The sequence below is a fragment of the Pangasianodon hypophthalmus genome, chromosome 6 (assembly GCF_027358585.1).
Source record: "Pangasianodon hypophthalmus isolate fPanHyp1 chromosome 6, fPanHyp1.pri, whole genome shotgun sequence".
NCBI lineage: Eukaryota > Metazoa > Chordata > Actinopteri > Siluriformes > Pangasiidae > Pangasianodon > Pangasianodon hypophthalmus.
Window position 1 is genome coordinate 8,655,995 of NC_069715.1, and position 15,003 is coordinate 8,670,997.

The following is a 15,003-nucleotide window of genomic DNA, read 5'->3' on the forward strand; positions in this document are numbered from 1 at the left end:
TTAGCTGAAATGTTCTTTAAAAATCAGTTACATTTGCTTCACTTTTCTCTGATATAAACACGTTCTATTCATATCCTCACTCTGTAGACAGAAACGTGTCAGCGCACACAGACACAGACAAAAGAAATTTTTCATAAATGCATATAACAATAAAGAAGCAGCTAAATAAGACAATATACTAATTGATTTGTTCTCCAAGGTCCTTCATAGACACATTTTTCTCTCTTACGCATACACACTAATGACTTTTTCTAAATAATTCATCAGCTAATTGTCTCAAAAAACGTACAAAACAACATCAATAATTCAGTATTTAATTAGACTACAAACATCATTGGTGCAAATGCACAGACCAGCAACACAGATAGGAAAATCTCAATCACTCTTTCTCTAATACAATTATATTCCCACTTTTTAAACCTAGAGAAGTTACATACATCCGATGATGCTCATTTCCACCATTAAACCCAGAGACACACTATTGCACTAGACAGATAATTACAGATATTTACAGCCCACACATGTTCAGTACATTAAAGTTTAAAACTGCATAATAAACAAATAATTCACATTACTTTCTTTAGACCAGAATAGAGGCTGAATGTCAGAGTAAAGCTGCAAGACAAACAGAATTTATTGGATGAAAATGTTGCACCTCTCTCTCATTCCTATAGCCAAATATAACACAGCCATCTCTCCTGTACAAAGAGATAAAGTTAATACCAATTCTCAAACAAGCAGTTCACATTTATTATTAATAATAACATGGCATGAATAATGTATCACATTTTTGTGTTGATAGCAGACAAAACACACTATTTCATCTGCCAGAATAATTCTGCACTAACCAATATACAAGCTCTGAAATGAGTTCTTATTATTACCACATGCAGATCTGGGGATTTAATGAGCATAGTTTTGGTAAACTGGGGTGTTTGGATGCTGTCCAATAGTATACAGCTGTGGAAGAGTAATATTTTATAATCCTACTATCACATCACCCAGAACAGGATGGGATCACATTTAAATTTGGTTCCTCGCAAGGTTTCTTCCTCGTGTCATCTCAGGAATTTTGCTCACTAGGGATCTAAATCTACATTTGGATTTCTGTGAAGCTTCTTCGTGACTATGTCTTTTGTTAAAAGTGCTATAGAGATACAATTTAATTGAACTGGGTTTCAGAATGTGCATGATCTGGTAGTCTTTCCTACAACAAGAATGAATATGGCAAAAATTTAGGCAGATGACAAATAATAATGCCACGTCAGGTAAACAATCAGTGTGTATTTGAGCTCATTTTTTGCTATGCTATTATATATGTTATCTATTTTCTGACAACGGCTCTAATAGATGGAGGCTAATATTTGCCTTGTTTGAAAAGATTAGCTTTGGAACAGAGGTACTGAGCTGTCCTGGTTAGGGCTAGGTACCGAAAATCGGTACCAAATGCCACCGACTGAAGCATTTCGGTATTGCAGAGTATGGCAAATGTCTTTTCGATACTTTGGACCAAGATTTAATTATAAAGGATTATTAGAACTACTTACAAAATCAAAAAAGAAAGGGAAAAAATGTCAAATAACTCCTGACTTCTGAGTCTGACTGGCTCCCACAGAGAGTGAAAATAGAGCATGAAAACACATTGAAGAGGACTAGGGTCTGGTTGTATGCTATAAAAGTAGATGAGAACAGTTCCCAGTGCAATGAATGATTTGACCTAGTAGTTGCAAAGTCAGGTAGTACGTCAAACCTGATGAAACATTTAATTAAACAGTGTCAGGAAAATCACAGAGTGCTGGAGATTGGAGCTCCTGGGTGAAATACACCACAACTAAACACAGAAATAACTGTGCTCAGTGAGGAAATATTCTGATGTTATGTAGGTTAACAGTATACCAATCAGATTTTTGAATTTTGCAAGAAAAAGTTAGGTACTATTACATTTCATAGTGTGCAAATAAATTTGGATTCATCTAGCACCTAAAGTAGAACTACCTCTGACAGTGCTAAAGGTAGTTCTTCTCCAGTTAATGTTATTTGTTTAACAGAATGTGTTTTGGAATTTTGTCTAATCATATCTCCCACTTCTATTCTTAGCCAGTTCCCAGTCTATAAACGCTCTGCTTCACATAACTACAGGTTAAAAGCCAGAAGACGCCTCATTTGACTCATCTGTTCATACTCCAGGCCATGCAATATTTTCAGCTCAGCATGTTCTGAGAACTAAATGCTATACTATGCAATTATGTTCCCCAGTTTGCCATAATCTTAACCAATTTGATTAAGTCGGGTGCCATGGACCGAATTGTTAAGTGCCAGATCAGCACTGCTGCCAGCAAGCCCTCAGGCACTGTAGACAGCCAACACAACAAATGCATCTGCTACCAGGGGAGAGCCAGAGTCAAGCGCCCTCGGCTGCCTGAAGATAATGACGTTAAGCCTCCCTGGCTGGAACTGAGAGCTGAGAGGAATAAATGACCAACAGTGAGAGATAATGTCAGATGCAATGTGTCTGCTTTTTGCTCCAGCCCTTCTCTCTCTCTCTAATTCCCCACAACGATTCTGATCGATTCTGAAGAACCCATTACCCTCCCCGCCCAGCACTAAACTTCCTTCCTTATTGTGCACTCAAGAGCCTTAATGAAGTTTGCTCAAGATCTTGCAAAAGTCAAATAAACCGAAAGTCAAACAAACTCTCTTTGATGTGGTGATCATAGTGGTGCCAAACACATAAAATACATTAAATGTAGGTTTTTTGTTTTTTGTTTGTTTTTTTTTTTTTTTTTTTTTTTTTTTGTTCTACAGGTGACACCATGTTGAAAAGAAAAAGCATGACTCTGATTCCAATTTAAAGAAATCATAGCTTCACCCCCAGGCAGAAACTTCCCAGGCTCCACCTGATTGTAGTGAAGTGCACAAGTAAGGGAAACAAGGTATAGGTGAACACAATATGGGAAGGAACCAATAACAAAACAAAGATGGAGACCCTGCTGTCATTAGAACCCATGCAGGAAGCTTGAAGGGTAAGATTTTTTTAGATTAATCTGTAATTACTCTTTCATATAGTCTGGGTCCCTGCAGGACAAGTGGTTAGGCCACAGTGCACTCACCATTGTGACCTGGGTTTGATTTCCAGCCAGGGAACCAAGCCCAGCCACTGGGGATGTGTGTAACAGTGAGCTCCCAGTTGGGGAGGGTTGTGTCAGGAAGGGCATCTGGCATAAAAACTGTGCTAAATTAAATATGCAGACCAATGATCTGCTGTGGTAACCCCTAACAGGAGCAGCTGAAAGAGGAACAACTCTTTCATAAAGTCATTTATATAATAAGCAAAACTGTAGAAAAAACATGGAGGTAGATTGAGGATGAAACTGCATTTGATGACAGCAAAGAATCCAAACACAATTCAAAACTGTTAAGAGACACCAAGCACAATTTTAATTAAGCCAGGAGTTGTGCCATGGGAAATTAGGAAGACCTTGGTGCTGAAGGGGATGTGGGACTTATAGGCTGATGTGATTGATTAAAATAAAGATAGTTTAATAAAATAAAGCTAAACCAATACAGTCATTGATTGATAATACAAAACCCACATACACACAACTCATCATAATTACAGAGGAAAAAAATGCACAAACATATACTAATTCCCCCTTCAGGAGGTTAAAAAAACAGATAATGTCTGTTGGGTTCTGTCTTTTTTGGGTTCTCCATGGTCTTTTCAGTCGTATTACATCAAGATTTGTATCTTTGCAAAACAGCAGGTTCTACATTATGAAAAACATTTAACACTGACACTTAGCTACCATTTTAGCATTTAATATTAACATTTAGTTCAAATTGAAACATTTAATATTAACACTTGGTTAACATTTTAACATTCCTCATTAACAAGTAATCCACAGCGGGGGTATAACAGCATGGTCTAAAGTGTATTATTCCACTCATACCACAACGATTTGCCAACGATTGCAATTTTTAATTTATTAGTGAATGACAAATTGCACATTTTAACTGTTAATGTTATGTACAAGCTAGTTCCTGTTATCATTTGCACTGTAGCAGCTATAAATAAACATTCCCACACCAGTTTCTCCTGTATTCTCTCTATTGAAGTTAATAAAACAACAGCAACAACAGCAGCAACAACAAAAAACCCACAGCTTGTCATGTAACTGAGAAACTGGAAACCACAAACTCCTTGTATGGATCAAAGTCATTTCACTAAGCAGTGATCCCAAAAGGGAAATCTGCCAATAAATGAATGGCCTAAACATAGAGAATCAAAAATATCCAGAAACACAGAGAAAACACCAATTTAACACACGCCCACACACACACACACACACACACACACACAACAGTGACCTATAAGAAAGTTCTTCCACTGGGTAAAATTAAAGAGCACACACTTGAAACCAGACCAAGTTTCTTTGTTAGCTGTGTGTGGGCGCATGCATGGAATCCTATTCTGTTGGATGAACCATAAACAAAAGCATGTCAAAATGACATCTGCTAGAAAAAAAAAACATTATATATTAATTACATTTAAGCAGTCCAGCTGGCTTCATACATAACAGTGTATTGAAAGCAGAAATTATCCCTGTTGGTAATCTGCTGCAAGGTTTTGCCCTTGGTTAAAGATCCCTGGTGACCTGGATACTGTTTAAGAGCTACTGTATATAAGTCTGTAATTTGGAATTTCATTCTATTAGACTATTAGACATAAATTTTCTGTTACCATTGAAGCCACTTGAAGTTATTATTGATTATTTTCCAATGACAGGAAAATACACCACAGCAATTTGCCAATTATATATATATTTGTTTTATTATTTTAACAAATTGCACATCTTTTTTTTCTTTTCTTTTTTTTGTATTCAGAATTACATTTAATGCTGTAGAACATCCAGGAGACAAGTTAATTCCAGTTATCACGTATAACAGTTATTCCCTCACCAGATCCTTTTTTCTCTCTTGACATAAATAATATAAAAAATGCAGCTTGGCTAAACTGGAAAGTGCAAAGTTTGAAGAGCAAAAGGCCTTGATGAAAATTTAATGAAGTATGATTTTTTGCAAACAATGAGTACGCCATAGGCATGATTGTGAGTCAGAATAATAGAAGAGCTGAGGAAATGTTAGACGAGCTGTTTACATACAATACATCTGCAACATTTATTTGCAGCTTTGAATACAGATTGACTTGGGAACCCAAAGCCACTGATATGATTTGAGACAGTGAGCCCTATTAAAGAGAGGGCAATGCTATAGTGTAGAGGACACACACACACACACACACACACACCAAAGGATTCCTGGAACATAGCAGAAAATGAAACCAGAGACCCTTTCAAAACCTAAACACAAAGCAAGCCACACTGAATCAGAGCATCACTCTCATCAGCCATATCAAAGGAATAAAACCACAAAGACTGACAGTGAGGATCTCTCTCTCTATCTCTCTCTCACTCACACACACACACACACACACACTCCATGGGCAAAATAATTATAATATTGTAAGGAAATAAACATGCAATGCTTTCACTTAAGTATTTTTTTTTTCAAAAAGAGGTGGAAAAAGTACTGAGAAATTACACTTAAGTAAAATATTCAGTCAAAAATGCACTCAATTTATAGTTTTAAATGTACTCTTGTAACTCATTCAAAAGTCAAAAGTAAATGTTTTTAACTGAAGAAATTAAGTCAATGTTGTGTGCTCTTATTACGTATCTGACAGAAGACATTTTTCGTTTTAAAGCAACTAAGCTGTTTCGCCTGAAAACATCATTCCATTTCTGTATGTTGGTCATATACACGACTACCATTATATAGTTTGCTAATGAATTAATCAGAAGTAAAATATCATGTAAACAATCAATATTTACCATTAGCTAGAATTTGACTTACTGTCTAGCCAACTTATGCTAGCAATGGTAGTCTATCCTGGCATTAGCAAAGAAATCTAAATAACTTTAGCACATCTTAATTCTCAACATGCTTTTTCAAATTAGATCTTCCAGGGAGGCAAGGGAGACACCTCATTTTATGAGTTTTTGCTTACTCCAGGATATTGAAACATTTTACTGAGGTAGGGCCGGGGTGCTCATCCTCAAGTTTCACACTGCAATCTGAAGACTTATCCATCTTCAAACATACACAGAGATCTATAGCACTAACTACATTGTGCAGCATGAGAAGGTCAGTGCAGAAGATGAACTGTCACGGTTCTTGATAGTTTTTCTACATTGATTAACTTGATTGGATGTTAAACTGAAATGAAAATAAAATATATGGGAGCCTATTCCAAAGGTACATAGCGCACAGTCATTTGCCACTTGAGGAGAGAAGAGACTTTCAAGATTTGTGATGAATACTTTGAAGGTCTAAATAAAAATATAAGGAGTAAAACGTAAGTAAAAGTACAAGCATTCAATTTCAGTAACACTTAAGTAAAGATTAAATAGTATATTCATTCACCTTTGCTTAACAAAATAATTTTCTTAACAACTTTTTTTTTTTTTTTAATAATAGTATTTTCTGTCAAAAACACTGTTGATCTGAACTGAGGATATTAGTTCATTTTAAGATGTACATTTGTAATTACAGAGACCATTCAATGAGGCAGATATTGTCTGGATGGTCCAGAAGGGAACTGTATCAAAACTAGCAGCCACCAAACCCAGGCAGGATAAACAACAGTACAGATGATCAACTCCAGCACCGCTATAAGTTACAGACATGGATGTGTTCCTTAAAAGGTAATGAGAAGTTGAAGAATGGAGGTAGCTTTTACAGTGTTATCCTGTGCACCTATGAGATACCAAAAATAGCTAACCAGAGAGTTAAAAGCCTAAGAAATATATAAACAGCTCTAGCGTTTAGAAGAAAGCCAGGACCAAGAGAGAAAGACTGGCAGCAGGTAGTGAGCCCAAGAGAACACAGACTGCAGAGCTGTGGAGTGTCATCATAAGAGAAACAGACAACAGGCACAAAAGTGAGGAAGTCACTTGCAGAGGTAGCTTGAAATGAGAGTCACTGCTGGGGCAAGAGTAAGAACAAAGGAAAGAGAGATAAGGAAGGAATGACAACAAGCTTCAGACATCCATCAGACGAAGATCTGAGACCAGGGAAGGCTAGGAATGAAGGAGTCACAAAGCATAAGGAGTAAAAACAACAGGGCCTGCTGTTATAGAGAAAAAAATCAACAACAAAATTGATTGTTTTCCAATCGTACTACCTCCTGAATTGTTTTAGTCGTCTTATACCACAGTAATTTGTCACAGCTAACAATTTTTATTTGCATTTTTAAGTAAATTTAATTTGTTAATGAAAAACATTTCACACCATATTTGATCTGTTTATAGTTACGTTATCAAGAAAACAGAACGCACAAACTCCTCTGTCCTGATGACTTTCCCATGGTGGAAAACTTACTGACTGTTATTCAAATGTTAAATGAACACAGAAATCTTCACCATATCATCAATTACAGTTTATAATACATTATACTTATTATACCTTCTCTTTGTTAAATAACAACACATTTTTAAAATTTTGTTTAGTATTAGCCTTAGATGATGTGCTGTGATCCCCATACCAGTCCCTGTGAGTTAGCTGTTACTATGGGAAGTATTAGCAAGCATATTAATATAAACCTATTTTGTGAATTTATAGCCAGCGCTAATGTCAGAGCTGCTATTATAGAAAGTTAGCCAACACCTTCTAAACAATCAGATTAGAGAATTCAACAGTGGTATAAATATAAAGCAAGCATGGGAATACAAAACAAAGTGATAAACAGTTAGAGATTTCAAAGGCAAAAACAAGAACCGGAGCTTGAATCCTTGAGGCAGTTAGCGAAGGTGAAGGCAGTCCCATAGAGACATGTAGCACAGTTATAATGGGTGTGAAATGAAGTGTGTAGAATGCTGTTACAACCACCTGAGAGGTAAAATGCACAATATGCCGGTCTAACACAAGCCAAGGCATCAAATCAGGAGCAAGGAACAGGATGGTTGTTAATCAGAGATTTAACCTGATAAATTTACAAAGCATATTGCATATGAAATATTTTTAGAGGCAACTGATATCTGCAATGGCAGCACAGTGGCACAGTGTGTAGTGTTGCCAATTCACAGCTCCAGGGTTCCTGGTCTAGAGTTGTTGTCTGGGTGGAGTTTCAACTATTTTCCTTCACAGGGTTTCCTCTGGTTTGTCTAGTTTCCTCCCACCTCCCAAGAACATATGGGTGAATTAGCTATGCTAAATTTCTGCTTTGTGCATGGGCATCATGCTGTATGATGGACCAGTGTATCACCCAGGGTGTATTCCACAGTGTTCCCGAGATCCACAACCCTGAGCAGTATATAAATGTTTATATGATTATGTAATTACTGAAGATCAATGGGTGAATGAATTAATCATATTCATAATATTTAAAATTTTATATGGCATCCTACACTGTGGGCTTAGAAATAACTGAGATGGAACCCCAGACAGAGCACTGTACTATGAAATAACATTAAAAAGTGGTCATGGTTAATCAAAATTAGCCTGACAGCCTAAAAGCAGTGAATACAACTTATCATATGGTCTGTATTTATAAGTTTGCATAGTTCAACTGACAGCAGAGCTTTAGGATATTCTTTAAAAAAAAGTGTATTCTAAACTGTTGCTTTAAAAATGGAGGTGTAACGCAATGTCACTATCTGTATCTGTGTCTGGTTAGTGCTCCAAATATTCATATCTGAAGTGGGTGTGGCCTAAACCAGAAGCTTTGGCACTGTCAATTCTTCAGCCTTATTCAGGTGCGTGTTGCTGAGCACGACATTGTTTTATGTATTATTATTTTTGTATGTACCAGCCCATAATATTTTCTAATGAATTTAGATTTAGCCGGTTCTATTTCCCAAAATATAAACCAATTAGTACCCTCATTTAAACCACTGCGAACAGTAGTTACTAAGAATGAATAAACGTGGTAAACGCATCATGCTTCAGCTCAAGTTTTTACGTTAATGAATGTGCTTTCTTTTTCCGGTAAGCTTCATATATGATCATTCACTCACATTAAAGTAAAAACCTCCCACTTGCATGTCTTTTTTGTTGCATTCCACAAGATCCCATCAGATGCACCTTTCGATTATCAACCAGATTTCTGGAAAACTTTCTAAAAAGCAAAGTATTAGTATCTGTTTGGAAATGTTCATTCTGAATAATGTACTCACAATCGGTTGCACAATCTCTAACTCCAAACAAAGCTTGAAATAGCTCAGATTAGTGACGCAAAGTCAAGCAGACAAATGATCCTTACCTGCTTTTTATCACAACAGTAGCAGACAAATGATAGTGTACACTCAGCTGAAACATTCCACAGATTACAAATATGATCATCCAACTGAACTGCTCACTGACCCAGCTTTGACTTCTTTAAAGACCTACCAATGCATGCCAGCTCCCAGTTCTATGCCAATCAGTTATAATGAATGCGTACACACACGTACACACTTTTTGTGCCAACACTCCAGGTCAGTAGGCTGACATCAGGGGGTCTCCTAGCACATCTGCAGTGGGCACAGATACCCACAGGCTCAAAGACAGAAAACAATTCATCTTTCGGCTGTGCAAAAGCAACGCCATCTGGCTCACACATACACACACACACACACCTGTGCTCACAGCAATGGCAGGACTGTGAGAGAAGCCTGTACTGTGCAGTACATAAATAGCATTCAAGCAAAAAAAAAAAAAAAAAAAAAACTAAACAGGGTATGTAACTAAACATAATCACACATCCTCGGTGCATTGTTTGATATAGTGCTGTTACTTATTTACATATTGTCACACATTTAAAATGTTCGTCGCATGAAGTTTATGTTTTCTCAGCCAGGAAGTATGTGGACTGTACCTCAAGTGCTTTTGCTCGCTTCTTTAAAAAGTTCTCTATATTCCGTGCTGCGTTATCCACCAGCCTTTCTGCATTGTTTGTTTCCACAGTGTAGTATTTCTGATTGTTCATAAAGATCTGCAATGACAATAAAGACACAAGAATGAATTTAATCAGAAAAATGACACAATTTCAAAGCAGTACCTTGATGTTGAGTGCTGCCCTGTGAAGCCCACTGACTTTAAATAATTTCAAGATGTGCCATGAGGCTAGGAGATTTTATCTTCCAAATTTGCAAGTGGGATGGATTATGCGGTAGTTCTAACATCACTGTGAGAAGGAGCAGGCATCAATACTCAAACATTCTTCGAATGGTCTTAAGGCTACAATGCACTGGGGAAGTAAAAGAATTTTTGACAACCGCTTCACTGAACTGCATACTTATAACACGACAAGAACAATGTGTGTGAATGTTTTAAAGCACTGTGTGTCAGGATGTGGATGGAAATGGAAAAAAAAAAACTTTTTGAGATAGGTTTTGATTTAAGTCACAATCTACATTTTTATGTGAGGTGAATATTTAAGCAGAATGCATATGTGTTCATGTGTAGAAGCAGTTGTAGTAGTAATATTAGTGGTAGGTAAAAAAAATAAATAAAAAATAAAAATCCTAACCTCCTCTAAACTTTTTCCTGCACTGGCCGTGTCAGCTAGGGTCACCAGCTCCTGCTGCATCTGATCCACCCACTCTTTTATGCTGCAAAGAACACAAGAAGACATTACACTCAGGAATTTTAAAAATGTATAAAACCACACCATAGACAAACAGAGAGAGAATCCACAGACATCATCCTAATGAGAACAGGACCATGTGATTTCCCAGGGGAATCAGCTGTCATGTTGTAGTGCTGGGATCCAAACGTGTTTGAGGCTTGTTGTATATTATAAACATTAAAATGAACAAAACATTTATAAAGATGTTGATTTAGCAAAACACCCAGAGGATGTTCACTGTAACTATTCAGTCTCAGGATGGTTACAGAACAAAATAAAAACTTTAAAAATAAACGCTAAAGGGCACATCTGCATAATGCAGCCTCTGGAGATATCTACGTACAGGATATGATCCAATTGTGACATTCAGTAAGAAACGTGAAATCTGTGGCAGAAATGTTGACGATACAGGATTTCCTGAACAGAAATCTGTTTCTCTTTTGCATGTATATTAAATATAAGTAAAATTACTAGTTACCAGTGATGGACAGTAACAAAGTACATGTAATTGGTTACTGTACTTAAGTACTTTTTTTTCAAGTATCTGCACTTTATTAAAGTACTTCCATTTTTGCAGACTTTTACTCCATTACATTTCAAAGCAAATTATCCTACTTTCACTACATTACTTTCAGCAGCATGTCAATTTAAAAACAGTAGTTAAAAATAATAAATATATACAGTATTTCTGTTTTGGTACTTTGCCAGAATTCAGCCTCTGTGACATGTGGCCAGTTTTCCCAAACCACTACAGAAATATGCACACTCCCAAAAAGAACAGTATAAATAACATATTCCCAGGCTGCTCCATTTCATTGAATAACAGTCCTTTCCATTTCTTGAATGAAAAGTGGTGAACTGGGATCAGAACCTGACTTTTATTGCTTGTCTCTATATTGCACTGCAATCTAGTAGAGGACAAAATGGTGTCTTCCTGCTAAGCATTACCCTCTCGATTTATAAAATTTATAGATTTATAAAAGATTTATAAAATACAAAGAGTTGCATATCTATCTGTTTCACACACACACACACACACACACACACACCCACACACACTGTGCTTTTTGGTTGATGTATTGGTACTGATGGCCTGAAAGGCTGTTCTTTACATCAAAGTGCCAGAGAGGCAAAAGTTCAGCAGACCCATTCAAACACATCTGATTGGCTCTGGCACTGTCTGTGGAGGCCAAGACCTCCGTCTGCACAGCGGAATAGGGAACACGCACATGGTTTGTGCTCAAAATATCAATATGGCAATGCCTCTAAATTAAATTCTGGATGCCAGCATAGATTACTGAATCCATTTAATTTAAACTGAGCACATTTATTGGTTTTGGCTGCCATCATCCTGTTTTTTCCCTTCTATTGTTCCTAGTATATTGCAAATACTCTCAAATTATGTGAATATTTTTATTATGTGGAAAGTTTTATGGACCACATATGAGGCCTCTGTAATAAAAGTTTCATTTCCTTACGCAAATACAATCTCACTGATGATGTATTTGACCTTAAACACAGTGTCTCTAGTAAGGCAGTAGAATATGAAAAATTTTAAATGCAGTCATGATGTGTAACTGTGTTGTGATAATGATATGGCTTCTGATATATATATAGTATATGTATATACCGTGTGGAATAAGAGGAATAAAACACCTCCTCTTCACATCAGGCTGCATCACGCCACCCAGTCCAGGATTATTTTCCTACAAATGCACACCTGTCATGTTTTATCCTTAAATAATTAATAATTATTTCCTTGATAACTTATAATCATGTTGTAATGTGTCACATTGCTAAGTGATGTACTCCACAGCCTTTATAACTAATAGTGACCTGTGAATAATTGTACAGCAACAGTAATATTTATGAACAACTATAAAAAAAAAAAAATAAATATATATATATATATATATATATATATATGACTAAATGCTTTTATATATATTATATATATATATTTATATATATATAAGCATTTAGTCACCACTGAGTATTTCAGGTAAAGTGAATATTTTAAATTATTCCTCATCATATTTAAGATACTCTCTTTATTCTTGTAATGTAAAGTTTAAAAAACAAAAACATATGTGTGCCCATATCATTTTTGGAAGCACTCTGTGATTACATTGTAAATATTTCTAATATTTTTTATAATTTTTATTAAACATTAAATTCATTTTAGTTATAACAGTTATACAGTACATGACATGGCACGGCTTTAACGTATGATTGTAAGTTATCTATGAATTATTTATAACACATAATTAGAGCTTTATGGGGCATTATTAGAGTTTATAAAATGCTTACAAGGAATCACTACTCTCTTACAAAGAAGTATACACAGTTATAGTAATTTATGGAAACAAGCTTCAAAGAAAGTGTAGCTGGCGCAGTTTTGTGCCATCAATCGAGCATCATCAATCAAGCATTATTTTGGAAGGCGGTGGAAACCAGAGAACCCAGAGGAAACCCACAGACACAGAGAAAACATGTGAAACGAGAGAGAGTCAACTGAGGTCAGGATCAAACCAGGGAGGTACGATACTACCCGCTGCACCACTATTAAAAACAGATGAAACTAAAATGAGAAGGTTGTTTTTTTGTTTTGTATTTTGTGTTAGCCAAAGCTTGATTCATGATGCTCAGCGCACACAATCAAAAATGTAGTGATTTTTTTAAAGGACTAATTTGCATCATGGTGCCTCTGCAATATCAATATCACACAAGCCAAAATTCGGATAAACAAATAATGTTTGTACAGCGTTCTTTCAGGACTGTGACAAATAGTAAAGTTCAAAGGAAATGTGTGAATGTGTCTGTGGTGGAGCACACTCAGCTGTCCCATCATCTCCTCTCTGGTCCTCAGAAAGGTCCAAAGCACCACACGGGCATAACAAACAATGTTGGAGAGCTCTGTTGTGATCAAGATTGTGCCAGTCTACATTGTGGGCAAGGTATATTTAACATCAAGCATCTGTAGCAAAACACACAATACTTCTATATATGCAGAATGGAAATTTGATGAGTAAACAGAAAGATGCTACTCATTATACCAAAATGCATTGCAAGTGCTAAATATTTCTGGAAGAGCTGGTATTTTCGTCGTCTTGTTTCCTAGACAATTTTGTCTCACGCTACAGCATCTTGATCCAATTAGTATCAATTACTTGCTGGAAAACAGTGCCTGCTTTTTTCCATACTATTTTTGGAACCACCAACGATCCACTTCCCTTCTTGGTCCTCTTTATTAGCAAGGAGGAGTGTTTCCTGTTGTTCTGACTAAAATCCTTTTGTTTCAGGGTGAAGAAGATGAAAACACAACTGACTCTGACACATACATTTCTTACAAGGCCCTTCCCAGACACTCTCACTGTGTACCTAAAGCCAAAACACTCAAACATTTATTGGTGTTTGTGTTTTATCTTGAACCAGTCTTGTAATATAGTGCTTCATCACAAAAATAGCTACAGGCATTTTGAGGAAAGGCTTTTGTATGTACAAACATGACCGTAATGCATTTAATCCAGTAAACATAAGGTTTCACTCTCACACAAACGTCAAAGTCCATTCAACATTGTGTCTTTCTCTAAGCTCCTCTATAATAAACTATTTAATCCCTTCACAACCTGAAGATTACAGCTCAAATAAGGGAAGGCAAGTGACTCGAGGCTTCTTTTTTTTTTTTTTTTTTTTTTTTGAGAATAACTCTGAGCACTACAATCATGGAGCAGCTGCTGCCCATGCAACAAAATAATATTTTAAAATTTTATTAGGAAAAATTGACAATGTGAATTACAAGAAGTTCATATATCTAGTGGAGTTCATGTATCTGTGGAGTTTCCTGTTAACAAATGGGACCAAAAACATCACTTTACTTTAGGATAAATAAAAGAAGACACCCCAGGCTTTAACAAAAATACAAAAACAAATAACACACACACACACACACTCTCTTCTAATGCCTCCAGGAAAGAAGAATGACAGAACCCACCTACGTCTGTCTAAAGATATCAGCCAAATCTATCAATCAGAGAACTCGCTACTCTGTTTAAAGCATATGCATGGTGGTCTGGGAAAACCCATCTGTTATTGCTGCAGCTGAATTCTGGAAAAATGATTAATTATGTTTTGACAAAATTGAGTTTTACTTCCAGTAATATACTTTGACATCTATACTTTAAGAAAAGATAAAATGTATCTAAATTTTAATAAAATGACATGGAAATGGTTTTATTTATAGTTTTCTTACCTTGCTTTGTCTGTCAGAATGAGACAATGTTTTGATCAAGTTGCTGGATAGTTACACGCCATAGTGAAACAGACATAAAGCTAAT

At 36.1% G+C, this 15,003-nt stretch overlaps 1 protein-coding gene across 3 annotated transcripts in view; it reads right to left on the bottom strand.

The window, feature by feature from the left end:
- Positions 1 to 15,003, bottom strand: part of LOC113534270 (voltage-dependent calcium channel subunit alpha-2/delta-1) — a 100,159-nt gene that overhangs the window by 80,336 nt on the left and 4,820 nt on the right. For all 3 annotated transcript variants that reach the window (XM_053234825.1, XM_053234826.1, XM_026926942.3), the window contains exons 2-3: positions 10,568 to 10,649; positions 9,914 to 10,030 (exon numbers count right to left, since the gene is read on the bottom strand). In XM_053234825.1, coding sequence (XP_053090800.1) covers positions 9,914 to 10,030; positions 10,568 to 10,649 — 199 coding nt within the window. The remainder of the gene's footprint in view (positions 1 to 9,913; positions 10,031 to 10,567; positions 10,650 to 15,003) is intronic.